This window comes from Mytilus californianus, unplaced genomic scaffold (assembly GCF_021869535.1).
Source record: "Mytilus californianus isolate M0D057914Y unplaced genomic scaffold, xbMytCali1.0.p SCAF_1, whole genome shotgun sequence".
NCBI lineage: Eukaryota > Metazoa > Mollusca > Bivalvia > Mytilida > Mytilidae > Mytilus > Mytilus californianus.
This window is the reverse complement of record NW_026262581.1, coordinates 21,576,407-21,597,312: the sequence shown is the minus strand read 5'-3', so window position 1 is coordinate 21,597,312 and position 20,906 is coordinate 21,576,407. Positions and strand designations below refer to the sequence as shown.

General features: G+C 31.6%; 1 protein-coding gene across 3 annotated transcripts in view; it reads right to left on the bottom strand.

Annotated features, from left to right (window-relative positions):
* The window catches only part of LOC127700677 (plexin-A4-like), a 62,046-nt gene that overhangs the window by 26,063 nt on the left and 15,077 nt on the right, over positions 1-20,906 (bottom strand). For 2 of the 3 annotated variants that reach the window (XM_052204272.1, XM_052204261.1), the window contains exons 2-8: positions 18,425-18,534; positions 12,058-13,098; positions 4,740-4,928; positions 3,993-4,118; positions 2,061-2,161; positions 1,324-1,462; positions 658-826 (exon numbers count right to left, since the gene is read on the bottom strand). In XM_052204272.1, coding sequence (XP_052060232.1) covers positions 658-826; positions 1,324-1,462; positions 2,061-2,161; positions 3,993-4,118; positions 4,740-4,928; positions 12,058-13,089 — 1,756 coding nt within the window. In that variant the 5' untranslated portion in view covers positions 13,090-13,098; positions 18,425-18,534. Of the gene's footprint in view, positions 1-657; positions 827-1,323; positions 1,463-2,060; positions 2,162-3,992; positions 4,119-4,739; positions 4,929-12,057; positions 13,099-18,424; positions 18,697-20,906 lie in introns of those variants that run through there. The other variant, XM_052204282.1, reaches the window with a different exon arrangement.

The window sequence follows — 20,906 nt, the reverse complement described above, 5'->3', positions numbered from 1 at the left end:
ATCACAATAATTTATGAAAATTCAAAGATTTTAAGACCAAAGAAGGCATAAATTTCAAATTGCTTGTCTGTTACCAACCAATGGACAGATGAAAAGATGGCCCCACCTTTTTTATTGCCTATTTACCTGCAAAACTGTTCAAGGGAGGGGGATAGGAAAAAAGTTCTGACATTGCAAAGTCAACATAACATAAAATGGCTGTTCCTGAGGCATTTTTAGCCTCCGTAGTTAAAGAACTTTGGTTGTAGTTAAAGCAAAGCCCACAAATATTTATTTTTGTATTGTATGTTTTGCTCATATCATAATTGATTGCCATACCATGCATATTTTGACAGTCCCACACCATAAAGGTACAATATGATATTTGTGGATTCATTTATTTTGGTTGGTACCAATTTTCAAAGATTGAGGATAACTTGCATTTTGGTGGATATTTGATTTCATGGTTTTGACAAAGTTTATATATACATTCCTAAAGAAAATTAGCAATGCGTTGAACATTTAAATTCATGGTTTCCCCTGTACCTCTGAAATCCATGAAAATTGGATTCCAACCAAAAAAAAATGAATCCACAATAATCGAAAAACACAGCGGGTACATAGAGATTAGTAGAAGCTCTCTAAAAGCGAATGTTAGTGAGCCCAGCATTTACTCACCCTTACCGCTCATAACAACAGGAAGTTCATCAGGTAAGGGACATTTTATAATATTCTGGTCGATCTGTGCTTTAGTTTTGGATTTAGTTGTCATGGAAACAAAAGAACACTGTAAATCCAGTTGATCAATATTTGGTGCAAACATAATGGTCTCCAATTTGAACTGTATCTACAGAATTAAATATAAAATGAATTCTTTAATGATTTTTTTGCATTTATCCACACAAAGCATGCATTCTGAAAATATAGTAATCATTTTAGATCGAGTTTTGAAAGGAAATTTTAGAAATCAAGCAGAATACATTTAAATGTGTTCTTTAAAATGTGTAAGTATCAAACTTGATTTTCATTTCACCAAAATGCAAATTCATATTTAATCATCTTTACTTTTACACTCTGGCTACCTCAACCAATAAAAACTGACCGCCAGGAAATAGGACAATAATGTTGTAGGTGGCGTTAAACACCAATAAGTCAATCAATAAATCTTTTATGCCTTACATTCAAGTCTTTTTTCTATGTCATCTAGAACGAGATAGAAGTAAAAAGTAATTTTAACAAAAAAATTTCCTCTGCTTATTATATTGATCTTCATGTAGTAATACCATGATACCGTACAACACAGGTGCTCAGAGACGGGAGGAACTTACTAGGAGAAGAAGTTACCTCAGATTTTTTTCCATTTAGTTGAAACTTTTCATAGCTGAGGCTTGTGGGTTGGATCTCAACCATTTTAGCACATGACTTCTGCATCAACCAATGGGGGATCACTGAATGCATTGGACAGGCATCAGTTTCAGTGCATCTGAAATAGAAAATACATGACCAGATTTTAACAGAATCTATATAATACAACAAAACCTGTATACTGTAAAGTGGGAAATATTTAAGGGGTACATAACACCTAAAGGAGATAACTCTTTAAAAATCAGCTGAACGTTTTAATCACATAATAATAGTAAAGAGAAAGCAAGCTTCTCAATGATCAAAATTAGCGTTTGTCAAACTGCTATATATCCATTGAAATTATTCCTGTAAATTGTTTGGTTCAAATTTCTTGAAATTTTTATATCTTTATCAACAGGTCAAAGTAAATATTTTGTCAAAAATTTATGAAAATTAAACGAGCCAAATTTATTTTATTCAAAGTGTTGGGTACCCCCTAAGAGGGGGTAAATTAACGCTTATTTCAACAAATAGATCACTGGAAAAATATCCTGTTGCATCAACTTGATCTGTAAGGATGACCAGAATAAGCGACAATAAAAACCAGATAAAACCTCCAGAAAAGGTTTGGTCCTTGACATCGCAAAATTTAAACTCCACAGAAATAAATCTCAGTAAAGTATGCCAGTGAAGGATTATACACATATTAACAAACTTTAATTTCAGTACATACATACCTGTTTTCCATGACACACCACCCACAAACAGGGTCCTGACCAACAGAACATTCTTCACAAGAAGTTCTCTCTCCACAATGTAGAGGGTCAACCATCAGCAGCTGAAATTGAGAAAAGAATTTGGTTTTGTAGTTATCCTGGTCAGGTTTACCATATACCGGTACTGTAAATTCAGAAATTATTGCGTGCATTTAATATTTCGATTTTTGAAGAATTAACAAAAATTTGAGTTTTATTATAGCGATTTTAGGAAAAGCTACATACAGATATATGTTTCTGATATCAGAATGCGAGTTCTTATTATTGGGATACTCAAGTAGTCACATTATTCGCATTTATAAAAACCTCGCAAATATTTCTGAATTTACAGTATTGTCATGTGGTTTATTTTTACAGAGTTTGAATTTTTGTGATCTCTAGGGCAAACTTGCCTACAGAGTTCTATTTCACTAGATCCTTGTCCATATTTCTGATTTATCACTAGAAATATTGCCCAAAGGTTTTGTGATAATGTGCTCACCTGAAGTAGAGGAGGTTATGGATTTGATCCCATGTTGGGTCAAAGCAGAGTTTGTTGCCCGCAAGCATATAAAATAAAGACTTGATGTAATCACTTTTTGGTCTTGTAATTTCTTAAAGAGTACTCTTTTTTTTGTATTTTTGCAAACACTAGAAAAAAAGCAAAAATAAATTCGCAACAAAAACTGATAGATTTAATATTTTGAAAAATGCTATACAATTCACAAGTATTGGAACAGCCAACATCAAAACATTACAAAAATATTAGTTATATAATATTTGAGAAATGTCACTTGTCAAACAAATATTGGTTTAAAGATAAGTATAGAGAAAGCTATTATGGTACCATGGGTTTAACAAGTAATTTTAACAATATTTTTACTAAAATACAGTAATCACTCTGGGGATTCTAGTTTCCATGTTAAAGTGATAACCAGCTAACACAGCAACATTATTTTTATCAGCCTATTTGCTCAATTCAAATCAACAAAGATAACATTATCAAAACATAGAATTCATGTAACATAACAGATAAGAAAAAACGAAGAGACGTCTACTAAAGTAAAAATGAATTTGTATCATTTTTAACAGCTATTTTTATATTTATTATCAACGATAAATGAAAAAAAGTGCTAATATTCATATCCTTTTGTACATTATGTCTGTTATCACTAGAGAAAGCTTTTTCTGTAAGCAGTCACTTCTATTTGTTTTGGCTGAGATATAATGTAAATTCACATGAATCATGCTGTTTCATTTGATCAGAAAAATATTCATTTCAATGCTAAACAACTATTTTAATAGTTTTGGACCAAATTTGAAACTGACAGACGAATTGTAAGAGAACTGGTTATCAAATAAATGGCTATTATCACAACTGACCATAGCCAATCTCATCTTGGTGCAGTCTAAATTTCATTCATAAATATATCAACAGAAACACTTAAAATTTGTAAAGACTGTGTAAAATATATATCCAAAAAAAAAAACCTATTTACAAATTTTGCTCATCCCAAGCACTTTTCTGGATTTACCGTCATCCAGAATACTAAAAACCAAATTTGAAAGCTGGGTATTTATAAATACATGAGGAGAGAAGATAAACAAAATAGCCAGAACCATCTACGGTAAACTTTGTCAAAGGGGGTTGGAACCTTAATTTCTTAGAAATTATTACATTGAATATTGATCGACAAAAGTTGCTTGCTTAACATCCGGTGGTGACCTAAGAATTGTCACAACTGTGCTAGAACTTTTAATAGACTATTTGTTGTCAATTTTTTTCTGCTTGATAACCACAACATATAACAGGGGAAAAATTTGTCTGAATTCCATTCCAACGAAAAATAAATATATCCCCAGCAACAAATGTCAACATTATGTCACCAAAGATAACAATTACCTGTAACTTACCTTATTAGATGTCAAAACATAGACTTTAGATTTATCTGGACTGTATAATAACTCATTTATAGACTGACCAATATCAACATTTATCTCCTTGACAACAGTCACTTGGTTACCAGAGGAAACAATAACCTGTAATTAACAGAATATTTCTAAATCACTTTTGACAATTTTTTTTTGTACATCAACCCCTATATTTCTTCTTTAACAATAGCTTCTGAGCAATGTTTCAAAATATATGGTGTAAAACATGATGTACCTTGTGAGCTCCTACTTATACACTGTACCCCATTCAAGAAATAAGTTTTCGGCAAACAGGAAGTAGAATACAGGAACAGAAAATGTGTCACACAACAAGATGAAGCTGCGAGCTATGAATTGTATTTGCTGATAAAAATATGATAGACTGTTTACCCCCTCCTAGAAGTGGATTATTATGAATTATAATTTTAATTTGTGTACTCAACATGCATAACATAGAACATGAAAATATTTAAACTGTATAGCAGTTCAAAGGTCGATTCTGGAATATGACACTCATTTTCCATCAGTTTATGTATTTACATGTTTTCCAGTTTTTCATGGTGGTTTTGGACCTCAGATTTTTTTAATTTCATTTGATGATTCTTTTTTTTTTTCACCATTTAAAATACTTTCTTCTGAAATTTAAGGGTTCCTCATTTAAGTATACTCAATACCAGCTACAAATTTTGAAATTAAGCCATTTCCTTGACATACAAATTTTCTTCCTACCTTTTTCAACTGACCATTACTAGTCCCTAAGAATATGTTATTATTCAATGTTTTCTCATCAGCCAGAACACTAGTCAGTGATGTGCCCATAAATTCTATCAATGCTTCTTCATCAATAGGGTTCACACCCTCTATAGAGGAGTATTTGTCTGAATTCTTTCCTTCTCCACACAAACTCAGTGGCTCATTCTGAAATTAGATATAGATCTAGAATAACAGTTAATTCAGAAATTAAAACATGCATTTATCATTGCGAATCCTTGACCATTGGCCATGTTGGCAATAATGCAATCTCTAATCAATGCAATTGCAAACATTTTATGAGGAAGAGCACCTCTGAAATTATAACAAGTTATCATTATTGCGAAAGATTATACTGTCGCTAGTGTCGCATTTTTCCGCATTAATAAAAATCTAAATTTATAGTAGAGATAAATGAGCATCACAAAGTGTTGTGCCTTAACAAATATCCATGAACATGATGAAGGGTTTCAGAGTTGTCAAGGTTCATGGTTTTTTTCAAGTCATTCCAATCCGTATAAATCAGATTTAGATATACATTTCCATGGGGATGGGTTTTTTTTGTTTGTTTTTTTTTTTTGGGGAGGAGGGGGGGGGGGGGGGTGTTGAGGATGTAAGAATTATTTACAAACATAGACTAGTTCAATCTTATATCAGACAATGAACTTAAAATAGTACACAGTTTTAAAGATTGTACATGTTGTACCTCTATAGTTCAGAAGTCAGTGATCTGTCCAATCTGGGCATGTCCATGTCCAGAAAATATGACCATTTGGGAGCCATGAATCATCTGTGTCACATATATATATCAGACTGGTGCCATATCATATTATTAATTAAACACTGATACCCTCAAATCATTTTGAAAAAAATCACACAAATTTTCCCATCTGCATGTATTTAAAAAGTTCTTTTTAGCCTGAACTTTTAAACATAAAATTAATACCAAAAAAAAAATTTTGTTTTAGTGGTTAAACTTATAAATACAAAGAACAGATAGCAATATCAATGAATCAATGCAATGCTTTTGAACCGCAAGAAAGATTAACTGTATTTGGGATGGATCCCTCTTCAAAACCCTCGCCAACTGTAAATTATGATCAGACTTGTGATAAATCTTTACAGGACAGCTGCTTGTGCTATCGTCTCACTTTGTTAAATCCTAAAATCAATCTGCACAAAAAGGAATAAAAAAATCACTGCACCAATACTTATGCATCCCAGAGATATGAAGAAACCTTAATTTCTATTTTATAGCCTTGTAAAATACTCCTGTGAAACAGATCAAAGTCACAGAGCTAAGTTTTGGCTCCCAGATAAAGTCGTCTGCCAGATGTAAACCATCTGGATCAAACGAATGTTTGAGCTGTAACTTTACGGTTTTAGACCTGGGATAGACAAGGCAAACCTTGGAACTCAATCCCTCACTGAAAATATCAGCTATGATAAAGTTATCATAATGAGGATGCCTACCTACAATCTTAAAACTAATATGTCTGATTTTTGGAAGTTTAAAGGAATTGCATACAAATTTTACTAGCAAATGTGTTTGGGGTCAGGGGCTAGTGTTATTCAACAACTCCCAATTTGTTTTTTTTCAATTCTCATACAATCTAAGTGCCAGATTCTTTAACATGTAGTGTCACATAACTTAGTTTCATTCACTTCAAGTTCACTGTATTATATAATTCTTGACTTTTAATGTGTTCACACTAAATCAAGCTTGATAGTTCAAAAACATTACTGCATTGATAATACACAATGAATATATCTATCTTTAACATCAATGCACAGGGACATGATTGAATCCAGATACAATATGTTTGAATGCATATAAACTTTCAAATCAAGATAACTGTGAAATTCAGAATCAAATTTCTGTCCTACCCTGTCCTTGAGTCTTAGTAATGAAGTCTAGTATAGACCTATCGGGGTGAGAACATCCCCAAAAAGTTACATTCCCATAATGCATCACCTAATCTGAATTGGTCCATTGTGAATGCGAAATTGACCACAATCATTCTTACTACTAAGGTGGTATATTCATGCACTGGTCAGAAGCATCCAATCATGGAAAAATGTTCTGTTTATAAGTGCAATTTTCTGATTTTTTTACTGCTGGGCCACTCTGGCTCCCGTTTTTATAAAGTCCTAGCTACTCCACTGATGGTAAACATGTAGATGCAGAATACGTGTAGAATCATTCCTCTTTACTTTTACATGTGAGTGATTTACAAAAAAATTATTTGTGATCATTGTGCAAGGAAAAAATCAACTGAACAGAATTATAGGATCAAGCTTAAGGATGAACATGTTTTAAAGTAAAACCAATGATCTCTAAAAGAAAATTCTGATATCACAATTTTTCAATAGGATATTTATATCAAATTCATTCAATAGACAAATGCTAATTTTTCATTCCCAATCAACCAATTTGTTGCATATCCACTGCAGGAATAAAATTCATACCACACATTATAAGTTTAAGATAGATCATTTAGATGATCACTTATCTTATCAAGGATTCATGACTTTCACCACCCTTGGCATTGATAAGTGTACATTTTAACACAGTTTGGATTCTACATGAAATGTTTTTTGCACCTTTTTTAATGTATTAAAACAGTTTGAAGCTCGCTGTTGAGTCAGGAGTAATTTCTTTTCACATCCACAGTAAAACCTCTGTTAAACCATACTCTTTTTTCAACATATTAGACTGATGTTTGGTTTACTTTGTTTTAAATAATTTATTTTTATTGATACTTTTTTTTTAGCATTTTGTTTCTTCAATAGCTATTAGTCTTTTCCATTTCAATCTAAGCTTTGTTGGTGAATTCACATTTCTAGTTGCGAAAAATAAATCACTTGTGAAAATTAAGTTTGTTTACAGTAAAATTATAAACAAATAAGATTTGGTATGATTGCCAATGAGACAAATCTCCACCAGAGACCTAATGACATACAACATGTACAAGGTTAGCAACTATAGGTCAAAATGCTGCCTTCAATGATGAACAAATCCCATATAGCATGGCAAGCTATATAATGCCCCAAAATGACAAATGAAAAACATTTCAAACGAGAAAACTAACAGCCTGATTGTTTTAACTAATTGACTTTGGACAAGTGTACTATTGTGCAGATACCTTTCACGTAAGGTTTTATTAGTAGAGCAGGATATGCTGACCCTATGGAGTATCTGAGATATTTCCAAGTTTTTTGTGGGGCTCGTATTTACCCAGTCTTGGTGGGGCTCATATTTACCAAGTCTTGGAGGGGCTCGAATTTACCCAGTCTTTAGTTTTCTGTATCATGTTTTGCCACTGTTGTTGTTTTGTCCTAGTTTTTTTCTTTTCTTTTTGACCATGGTGTTGTTTATTAATGTTACATTTGTACCTATAAGGCTATAAGGGTTATTCAAACTGCCAATCCATGTGAAAATCAGATAGTTTCATGTATATATTGTTGGTAAATTAATGAGAAAAATCAAGAAAAAACAACCACCTTTTTTTAAATATACTGTGAATTCATTTATTTTCGTGGCTACCAAATTTTGTGGTTTGAGGAAATTTTTTTATTTCATGGATATTTTGATTTTATGGTGTTGTCAAAGTCTGCATAAACATGATAAAACCCTATAAACAAGGAATTATTTGAATCTGGAATAATTTTGAATTCTGGTAAATTGATAACAAATGTATGATGAAAACTAACCCAACTAAATAGGGTTAGCCATGAGTGCATGGCTAAGGTTAATTCTACTTTCACTGATAATTCAGTATTAACTAACTAACCCCCCTTAGCCATGAATGCACGGCTAACCCTCCTAAATTGGGTTAGTTTTCATCCTGCATTTCTTATCAATTTTCCAGAATTCAAAATTGTTTCAGATTTAAATAATTCCTTGTTTATAGATAATTTGTAAATTGTACTTCGTTGTACATTTAAATAAATGCATTGGTTACCTTTACCCATGAAGATTCATATCCCACAAATAAAAAGGATTTGAAAGTACATTGCAGCGTATCCAAAAATCAAAATACATGCAATTTTATCTCTTTTTAAATGGTCTTGTACTTATCTTATATGTAACAAACTCATTCCTAACTAATATGTTATTTTCAAGAGTTATCTCCCCCTAATTTTAACAATTTCAAATGCATTCTGTGTAAATAAATCAAAGTTAATTTCCAAAATAATCTGACAGCTGAAGCAATATGGTGGTGATCTGATTTATATACCTTGTGCCAATGAACAGTTAAGCCTTACAAGGACAATTACCTAAATGCTTATTTCATATGTTAATGATCATGAAAATCACATTTACAGAGTCTTAAAAAGCATTTTATAACAAATAAGATAAATTAATTGAGTTCCGATGAAGTAAAAAGATTACAGTCACTGTATGAATACCACATTTCACTGAAAATAGTGGTCATTATGAGCGTAAATAATTAGTTTCTTCTGTAAAATTACAAATCAGCTTCATGTTGAATGAAATCAGATGTACACTGATATGTATTCAAGATACCTGATATAATAATGAGCTTTTTGTCTCAAAGACCCATCCTTAAAGCTTAAGTTCAGTCACTTTTGGAAATACATTTGATTCTGAGAAATAGATTTCAGTTAAGCCATTTTCAAAAAGTTAGGGATAAACAATGTGTGACCTGTAATCCTGATGTTTTCCCATATATGCTAGATGCTACCTGGAGTCAAGAGACATTAAAATCTATACACATCTTATTTATCAGTGTTTAAGTTTTTTAACCAATTTTTGTTGATGTCAGATTTTTGGTAGTCTGCTGAATTGTTTCCTAACTTGCCCCATGTACTCAAGCCAATTTTGAGCTTGACATTATGGTATGGACATTTGGCGATACACTTTATTGCTATTAGCCTGCATTACTAAATATCACAGGCGTTCCAGTCAAATTTTGACATTATAAGAGAAAATTTCTGATGACCCTATCCAAAACTGATTGTTTTATAACGTCAGTAGTGTTGCACAATCTTGGGTCTAGCGTGGCAGATTCCACAATAACAAATAAGTTCTATATTGTCTGTCAGAAATTCACAGTTTTTTTCAAATAAATCTTACCAGGAACACTATGGGGAAATATTCTTTTAACATAAAAAGGGTTACCAAAATTTACTTAAAGCACCATAAACCCGATTTTAATTTTTCTTACAAACAATAATAAAACTGGTTACTAGTATGCCAATTTCGTTATTATAAAACACCCATGCAACCATCCATCCCACATTGCCTGATAGGACCCGATTTTTGTTGGAAATTTCATAGGTACGATGACCAGTTACCATCACTTTTGAATCTTGCCATTAAATCATAGAAATTACATTTAATGAATATTATATTTTGCTTTTGAGTAGCAAGAAGAGAAGAACATATGTCAATTGAACAAAAGACACATTGCCATTCTGACAATTAATTTGGAAGGTCTCTTTCCTGCTCTTTCCTGAAAGTTAACTTTATGTCGTTTGAAATCAACCACTTTCACTGTATTGAAAGACGGAAAGACATTTATATAGACTTTAATTTTGAAATTTATAAATCTCTTTATATTCTTTTGAAAGAAATTATAAATATTCTAAAGCAAGGTTAGATATTGCTTTGTCTCAAAACAGTATGTTTTCTAAAACCAAGGACTTCATAAAGTGATGATGTCACACTTGTTTCTTCCCACGGCACGTTCAGTTTATAGAAATTTCTGCATTTCCCTATCTTATTAGGATTAAATAAAACGGAATACTGTAAATTCAGAAATTATTGCTATGTTTTTATTATTGCGAAAAAAAGCGACAGGGTTATAATCGCAATAATTTGAACTCGCATTTTGAAATCTTTTTATGAATTAAACAGGATTTTTCTCAATATCGCAAAAAATTTAAATCGCATTTTAGTCTAAAATGACAAAATCGCAATAATAAATGCACGCAATAATTTCTGAATTTACAGTATTTACAAATGAAGTAAAAATATTTGTCTGAAGATATCAGCAGTCAGGTGACAGAAACTGGTAACTGAAGGTGACGGTAGCTGGTAACTGGTCCGGGATCATTAGATGTTGACCTTTACTTTTTCTTTTCTAGGTTGTTGCCAGTTGGGTAGTTTTCTCATCAATGCAAACCCAACATCTCCTTTCATACAAACTGACTGAGTGATCTGGCAGTAAAGGACAAATAAAACTATCTGACCTCATCTGCAATAATCTTCAGGAAACTTTTTACAACACTTCTGAAGTTTGCTTTATGGAAACTACAAAAGTAAACCTCATTTCCAATTGTCAGTTGATGAGGTTTCCTTATTCAATTACTTTCAACTGTTACAAAGAATTAATTAACAACAAAAGACGAAATGTTATTATTGAACATTTGTGTTATACAAGATAAAAGGGTGTCTGAACTTGACAGTTTTAATGGAGGATGAAATTAGTACCCCATTGCCATGGCAACAGAAGACACAATTTCTCCCAGACCAGATGTGATACTTGAAAACAAAAGTATTTGATCATGTTGATGTTATGATAACAGAATTAAGGATTCTTATCCATTCACACATTCATCCTACTTTAATAACTGCTTGTTTGAAGGTGTGTTGTCTGGTTTGGGAAACATTGAAACAGGAGCTTCACTTAATTCAAATTCAAATTAGTTGCTTATATCTTCATTATTTGAACTCTATTGGATAGTTGTCTCATTATAAAAATAATTAAACAAGAATCTGTGTCCATAGGACACAATCACATTTTCATGCTCAGTGAAGCACAAAATCTAGGTCAAAACCCTAATTACTGTCAGTGACTGTGGATTTATTTATTATCGTGGGTATCAACTTTCGTGGATTGAAGAAAACTTGCATTTTCATGGATATTTGATTGCGTTGTTTTTACCAATCTCTGTACACAAAGCCTATAGAAAATTTGTAATTCGTTGAACATTTGAATTCGTGGTTTACCTGTACCCAAGAAACCCACGAAAATTGGTACCCAACGAATAAAAATGAATTCACAGTAAGCATATATTTGAAAAAAAAAGTTCACATAATGAACATGTGTACTATGTTTTTTAAGTTGATGTGACTTCAACTTCATGATAAGATACTATCTTAAGCCAAAACTTTAACCTGACACAGGATGGTGTCACTTGGTGTGAATACATAGATCGAAAAAACCATAATGCTTCTTATATCATAAGCATGGCATAATATGTATTTACCATGGTAACAGTTAACACAAAAACAAAAGATTAAGGCAGCGATTTATATCATACTTACTGATTTTGGACATGGAGTTTTTGGATGAAGATGGGCAGGTCCAAGGTTGCCATTTCCTTTCTGGCATTCATCAACCGTAGAATCAAAACGAACAGAAATATCAGCCATCTTATAACCACACAGTGCTGACGATGAACTGCTCTGGTCCCCTGTCTTTTCATATATCACATAAACATTACCAGCAGTTTCTGAAAAGAAGGCACCTTTAGCAGCTGTGTAAGGCTGTGTCCTATCCTTGTAGCAAAGTAAGGGAATTTCAACATAAGAGTGAAAATATTTATCCTTCTGACATACTCGAATGAGCTTGGTTTCAACGGTGTTGTCATCTAATGCTTTAACTTGAGTTGCAATGAAATAGACAAAATCTCCTTTAGTAAAACCATATTGGAAATTTACGTGGAAATCCATTTTGTACTGATTCAGAAGTGATATTTTGGACCCTCCCGTCAAATCTCGGTAAGAGAATTCTAAGTTTTCTAAATCCCGACTAGATAAATGAGGTACCATATCTCGGTAGACTTTTAATTCCCCTCCAGGGTTGATATTGTTATATTCCGATCCAATATATAGCACTTCTTTATCGACTCCTGGCGCTATTAATAAAACGTCAGAAGAATCTGGATTATGACCTACTACAGGTTTATAAATATCCTTCTCTATAAACGCAATATTTTGTAATAAACGGACTTGACATGATCCTTGGTATATATTAGAACACAAAATTAGAGTACTCCTGTTATAGTCAATTACAAGCCCCTTTGTAAAACTATTTATAGAATTTTTTGTCAAGTTACAAGGTATCTGAGGGGGTGGACAGAGGGGATTATCCGTCTTTGGTCCGTTGTTGACTTGCTGTATGACACTTAAGTCTGATGACAACTTTATTAGTGTATTCTGTCCACCGATATAAATTTCACCAGTGTTTTTATCGACAACAAATTTTTGTAGTCTATGTTGGTCTCTGTATGATTTTTCCACTTTCATTGACACTACTTGTAGAACGAACAAAGCTAAAACTGGAAGACTGAACATGGTGACAATCTGTAATAAAAACAAATAAAAAGAATATCAATCGTTACAGAAAAAAGTATATGTTGACATCATATTTCCATCCATTAGTGTATACTGTGGATTCATCCTTAATCAGGGGATACTTATTTTCATGGATTTAAATTTTCCGATATTAAAAATATTCAACTAGGTACAAATTTTCTATAGGCTTGTATGCAGATTTCGTAAAACCAATATCCAATAAAAATACAATTTTTCCTCAATCCAGGAAAAATAAATGAATCTACAGTATTTGAAAATGTACAATCATCAGTGCATTCACTATTTGTCATTAGCTTAAGCTATTCTAATATTAAACAAAATGTAATCATTATGCAGTTTTTTTATCCACTTTCTATTCGTTTTTTTTTTTCCAAACTACAGGTTCTGTAAACATGGTAAACTAACTTATATTTAAGCTTAGTCCTTCCTACCTGATTTAGCACCTATTGCTACTCGTGAAATTCATGAAAAATAAATAGCTCCATGAAATTCATAAAAAATACAAAGCTAAGAGTCAGATTCTTGAAAATAATTTGGTTAACATTATTGGATAAAGGACATGATGTTTTAGAACAAGAGGCTGTCAGAGTGACAGCAAACCGGATTTTTTAACATTTATTTGTGTCCTGGCATTTTTCAATTGCACAAGGACCATAACTGCTGAACGGTAAAAGTGACAATCATCAATATTGAACTTGACCTCGATTTTGTCATCAGTAACAACATATTAAAATTTGAAAAGCTTTGGTTGAACGGTTCATGAGTTAAAGCATGGACACGACTGGAAACACCATTTTTTAATCTTTCAAGAACCATAACTCCTGAGTGGTGAAAGTGAAAATAGTTAATATTGAACTTGACCTTCATTTTGTCATCAGTAACAACATATTAAAATTTGAAAAGCTTTGGTTGAACGGTCCATGAGTAAATGCACGGACACTGTTTGGCAGCCGCCCGCCCGACATACATCCCCAAATCAATAACTGATTTTTTTCCTTCAGAAATCCGGTTAAAAATCCAGAAAACATGCATACCAGATAATGGAGCTTATGATTTCCTCTTAATTCTTTATTACTAAAACGGTATGATGCCAATCTCATATGGTACCCTGATAATAAAACCACAGCTGTGTAAAAAGGTCTCTGCTTCGAAAACAGCCATCATACATATATCTAAGTTTACAATACGGACAATGCCAGGAATTGAAGAAAATGTTACTATTACAACCTATGTGAAAGCTTTTGCATATTGACCCAGATAAGTGACACAAAATGAAATAAGCCATAAAATATGGAGCAAGGTGAACCCTAAGTCATGAAACTGCATTGCAATTTTCAACTCATCAATATGATCTTTAAAAATGTCTAATTTCAAATCAAAATGATACACAACTGCTTAAAAAGCTACAAAATTTCCAGTAAAACATAAAATGGAAATTGTTATGTAAGAACCAGATGAGTTAAAGCCATGAAAATTCTTTACCCTTAACAAATTACTTATTTAATTACATATGATGTGAAGTAATTCTATCATGTTTTATCCACTTCTATGTAAACTGTAGATGATTTTGCATTGACAAATTTAATTTGTGATGGATAGACACAATAGAGAAACGGACAGACAGGACAAAGCAATAAATGGAGTTGACATAAATTTTGCTTTGTTTGTGAGAATTTCTAATTGCGGTTGTTGAAAGATTGCTAAAAATGTATTACAATGTATTAATTATCATAATTTTAGCAAATGCTGCACATAAATAATACTATCAAAAGTTAAAATGAGAGTTTTCTTATTTTTTCAAAGTTAACTCGTTATTAAAAACATTGCAAAAATTTCTGGATTTACAGTATTTTATGTCAATAAAACTTTGAAAGTAAAAAATTCAGGAATTCTTTAATTCAACAACATGTTTCTGAATTCTAACTTCTAGGAAGAACTATTCAAACGGGAATCTATTGAAATGCGTGCCAGATCATCCCAAAGAGGAATTGGTTCTTCCTACAACCTGAAGAAGCTCAATCTGCTAATCCAGTCAACGATTAACATATTTAGTGACAGGTCCAATTGTTGAAGTATCATTTCAATATGAAATAAACTGCACCCGACCACCCTGTGAGATCCTCACCAAACACAGCAATCCTTCATCATATCATAGGCCAATGAAGCATAAACTGCAAAACTCATCATCGTGTTATGATTTGATTTAAATTGTACAATTTGTTTAGAATTCTGAAAGATAAAATGTTGTTCTATTTTTGGTACTTCTAATTCACAGTACAGAGCCTATGAAATATTTCAATCACAGATGTCCTTAGATAATGATACTGTTTTACCGTGGATTCATTTATTTTCATTGGTAAAAACTTTCCTGCTTGATAAAATATTTGCTTGTATAGGGTACCTAAATTCCTAGCTTCATTATTTCTTCCTATCAAAGTAAATAACTTAGTATTTCAACGTGTATTTAAATTCTTGGTTTCCCCATACCCATCAAATCTAGGAAAACTGATTTTTCAGGAATATTTATGAATTCACAGGACATGTTCCAAAGATAATTAATTATATGTATTCTATTTTCAATTTTCTTAAGATGACAATTTCATGTTTTAAATTTTCTTCATTTTGTATTTCCATGTTAAAATATTCTTATAAAAAAACCCTCAAAACCAACCTGTTTAAAACAGTTTAATTGAGTCCTTGTTATCAACATAAATCAGCTACTAACAGTTATATCTCCCCCCTATAACAATGGAAAACCATCAAACCATGTTTCCAACCTTTTTATGTACATCACATCTGTTTTCTATTCACTGGTCTTTAAATATCTATTTGAGGATTTATTTAGCTTTTAAGTATGTTTCTTTTGATGTATTTGGTACTGCACTTAACTTCTAAAACATAAATCATTCGAAATTTCCATTTAATATTTGATTTCTTTTTTTCCTAAAGAGAACGTACATAATGTTATTTTAAGTTGATATTTTTTTTCCCAAGCAACATAATTTCATAGATACCCTCGACATCTAACCTTTTTAATTTCCTCTTTTGTTTTTTTCTTTTTTGTCAGAGATTCGTTTTTCTCTAAAGTTTCAGTCATGATAATTTATTTACATTGGAGGGTAATAAAATAGTACAAGGTTTCCAATACCAGTTTATTCAAGCTAGCTGCGGTTTATGCATATTTCCCCCATTTAACCCAGACTCCAATTCACATTCAATTAAACCTAAATTGCCCGTCATAAAAGGCCCTATTGTGCAGTGGGTGTATGATTGTGCAATATTTTTACAAAGCCTGCTAATAAAATCTCTTTTCATGTTAAAATGTCCTTTTGAAGTTTTAGTCATAAAATACATTATTGGTAGAAATTAATATTTTTAAATGATTCACTAATAATTGGTTATATTATAAATTGCTTTTAAACAGGTAACCAGATACATATATATTTCATTTCAATTTCTGTCGATCTTACCTTATATTATCTGATGAATATATTATTGAGTTGTCAAATATAAATCTATGTCAAAGGGGGGGATCTATTTTATCATAAATTTTGGTCGTGAACATTTAGAATCTGATTATCTGACCCTCTTTTATTGTAAATTTAAATGATTTCCATTTCCTTCATGGGGAACATCTTTCGTTTAAATTCTTGATTTGTCCAAAAATAAATTAAATTCACTAATGGAAAACTGTTGATGTTGTTTTTAATTTTTTAAGCATTGTGAGGACAAATTTGGAGTAAAAAATAGTCTACTTAACTTCTTTAACATTCGGTAGAGAGTTGTCTTATTGCAATCATACCACATCTTCTTATTTTTATAATATAAAATATTTAGGATGTGGTATGATTGTCCACCAGACAGATATCTGCCAGAGAAACCCTTCACATGTGAAAACATTGCCTGCAGTCTTGATGTCACAGTTGATTTTTTCCTTTTAATTTAATTTGCAATTTATGATGCAAACTACATAGAAAGAGACAATGGAAACATAATGCTGATGGAATCAATACAACTTCAGACATCTAATCTAAAATGGGAAATATTCACATCATTTTCCTTTGATCTTGCAAAAAGTAGACCTGAATAATTCTATGGTGGATTAAAGAATCAATTTATTGCATGGAAATGAGTCACACAGATGCATGTGCAGCATTAAGACAACATGCTTTGACAATTGTATCCAATACAATGCAGTGTTTTATTGACTGAAAGTTTCATATACCACACAAAGAGTTTATGCATCAGGAAATACTATAAAGTTCTATGGCTTGGGAAGCCTAGATTGAATATGAAGGAAACAGGGTGCATAAATGCAGGGTTCTATTGCACATTAAACTGAAACAACAGGAAGTTGTGTTAAGTCTCAATAAGTTTTATTGAATGACTTTTATTTTGATGGATACAAAATTTAAATATGATACATGGGGGAAAAATAAGAAAAGAAGAAAGAAAGAAAGCAAAGGCAAAAACAGATCATGAGAAAAGAAAATCAAATCTGAACAATTTTGTAACATAATATCTCTAGCATCAATATTAAAGTGACTCTATTTTGATGAAGAAAAAAATCATATGTGAGAGTCATGGGAAAAAAAAAAAAAAAAAATGGAGAATGAAAAAACCTAAAAACTTAATGATACCAAAGAAAAAAAATCAAAATTGCATAATATCTCTAGCAGCAATAAGTTTTATTGAATGACCCTTGTTTTTTTATGGAGAAAAAAATTAACAAATGTGCAACATGGCAAAAAAAAAAAAAAAAAAAAAAAAAGAAAGAAAGAAGACATCAAAGAAGAAAATCAAATCCAAACAATTTTCCTGTATAATATCTTTAGCATCTAAAGAATGTTTTATTTGTTGTCTGACTAAAACTAAACACCGGTCTTGTCTGTCAAGCTAGTCAAAATTGGATACATAAAAATTCCAATATCTTTCTTTATGGGTGTAAAAACAAACAGGGTATTTAAACACAAAACACAGGGTATCAATAATATAGTGGGCCTTTTCTTTTAATTTATCGGTAAAATGCAAATGAAATCTTTTGTAAAAATGTGATATGTTTATTTATATCACGATAAAAACAGGTAGAAGAGTCTTTATCCATACAAAATGTTAAGAATAAAGTTCATAAACAAAAAGTAAACACATGTTACAAAGAATAAATTTGATATGCACTTATATAAATGAATTTTTACAAATTACAGAACTCTTGGTTGGAAAAAGTCACAGAATATATATCAAAGGTGTTAAAAATAAAAAATCAAAAAGTCGTCAACAAAGAAAAAAGACTCAATTTAAATTTAAATCAGCTTACCTTGAAAGTAGTATATAAAATCCAACTAAAAACGATTGTTATCTTTCACATCTACAGGTAAAAACTCTGAATCACAGGTGAAAACGCATCTCAGACTGCAGAAATTGTTCCTGAAACACAAAGCATCATGGGTAATGTCTGCTTGCACTGATTTATTAGAGTCATAAACTTAACGTCTGCTGTCAAACTCATAGATAACTTCAATAACAGGGCAAACATGTGATGTGTGCATTCAAGTTTGGGTTAATGGAGAAAATATTCATTATGACCTAATATCTGCTTTTTAACTTTGTGTAACAAATAGTTAATAGTTGATCAGACGAAGTGTGAGGATCTTTTATACACCATCTCATTTTCATCTGAAGTTAAATCCTGAAGAGATAAATCATTTCAACATATTCAGTAATAAAAATGATGGTTTTTACTTTTCATACATTATGTCTTTTTTTCCTATAAAAAGTAAATCAGAAAATATTTCAAAGTGCTCTTTTATTTCAACATATATATTCAGTAATAAACAAGATGGTTTTGACTTTTCATACTTGATATTTTTTTCTGAACACAAATAAAAATATATTTAAGAGTGTTATCATATTTCAATCTGTATGATTGTTGTTTCTTTACCTACCAGTGGCAAATATTTCATACATATTCAGGACATAAAACAAATTAACAATGATCCCAATCGACTGGCCCTTCAAGGTGGATTAGTTTGGATGTGAAAGCCATGAAATTAATAGACTGCCACTGGAAAAGACAGTATGTTGGATAGTGGTAGTTTTGTCTTCCAACTGGCACCTAGAGACCCCTCAACGAGTTGTTGAAAAGAATCAAATAGTGTGGTAATCTTTCTACACAAGGTGTCAGACTTTCACATTCTGTGAGATGTGGCTACATGTATATTTTTAGATCTCACACAACCATACATGCCCCTCTTTAGCATATGGGTTGTACTTTCTGACAGAAGTCCAAATGACAATACATCTATATCCCAGTCAACTCTAAGGGATTTTCTACCACTGAAGGTCTATCTATATCTTGTATTTTTTTTGTTTTTTTAGTTGCTAACGTACAATGAATGCATTCATTTTGGAGGTTTACAATTTTTGTGGATTGATAAGATTTACTGAAAATTGTTTTTTCGTAGATACTTGATTCAATTCCTAATTTCAACAAACTCTACATACATCTAAGATAAGTTGTATTTAGTGGTAAATTCACGGTTAACTTTGACCCACAATAAACAAAAGCAAGTGGTCCACAAAAATAATGCATTCACAGTATTGACCTTTATGCTATAATCTCTATGCCTTTCAAAACAGTCTTTGGCAAGGTCTGTTACCTAGATCCCAATAGAACTTACAGTATTAGCATCAGTGGACAACTTACTATTTAGTATCTCCAACATGGTAAAATGTTATCTGTGACCTTTTTGGGGTGGGGTTGGCATGAGACCATCCAACTTGGTGTGTTGTTTTCAAGTAAAAATGTTCAAAACAGTTTTATTTAAATGTTTTTTTTTATTGAAAAGTTACCTGAGGCAATTTCTAAAAAGTGACTTTGTGACATAAGAGGGTAAACCAGTACTAAGCCCATATTTTATATCAAGCATTTGTAACCAGCTATCTGTATCAATTAGGGGAAATAAACTATCTATTTTATTACAAGCATTTATAGCCATTACAACAATCTTAAAATATCTTTATTTTGATAGTTACATGTATTTTTTGTTTTTAATCATGTGAACACCTGTTTATCTCTGTAATTACAAGGTTTTTCAAAGTACTAACACTAGTCAATATTATATAATAAGACGGGGAAACGTTTAAAATCATGAAATTGTTTCAATAAAACTTCCTTTCATCATAGTAAATCTATTCTCTGCTTTCTGAATATTAAATATGTTGCTATAGTGACTCTGTTTTTAATAATCTTCAAATATTAAAACATTGTATCTAATTGTACTTAAAGCATGGATTCTGGGAAAAATTCAAATCAACATGTCCAGTCCAAATCACTGTTACAATCTGCTTGCATTTGAATAATAGATTACTATATTTTTTACCATAAATGAATATCCCCAATAAAGTCTGTTGACACAAAGATATGTCTCGACTGTCGACATATAATTTAGAAAAAGCTAATCTGATGGACAGTAACTCAAAGTCCCTGACCATGAACGTGGGCGGGGCCTCAAAATGGTCAACAAACTGAGATGTACAGATAGTAATGTAACTTTATAGAAAATATCTTGGTCTATGGTAAGTAGTTCCTATCAAACTAACTTCAGCAGAAAACTTAACATTGAAAATTGAGAATCAATTGAAAGTCACTGGACTTCAGGGGCAGGGCCTCGAAATAGTCATCAAACTGATATGTACTGATAGTAATGCAACTTTATATAGAAAATATCATTGATCTATCACAAGTAGTTCTTATCAAAATGACTTAAGCACAAAACTTAACATTGAAAATTCCTAAT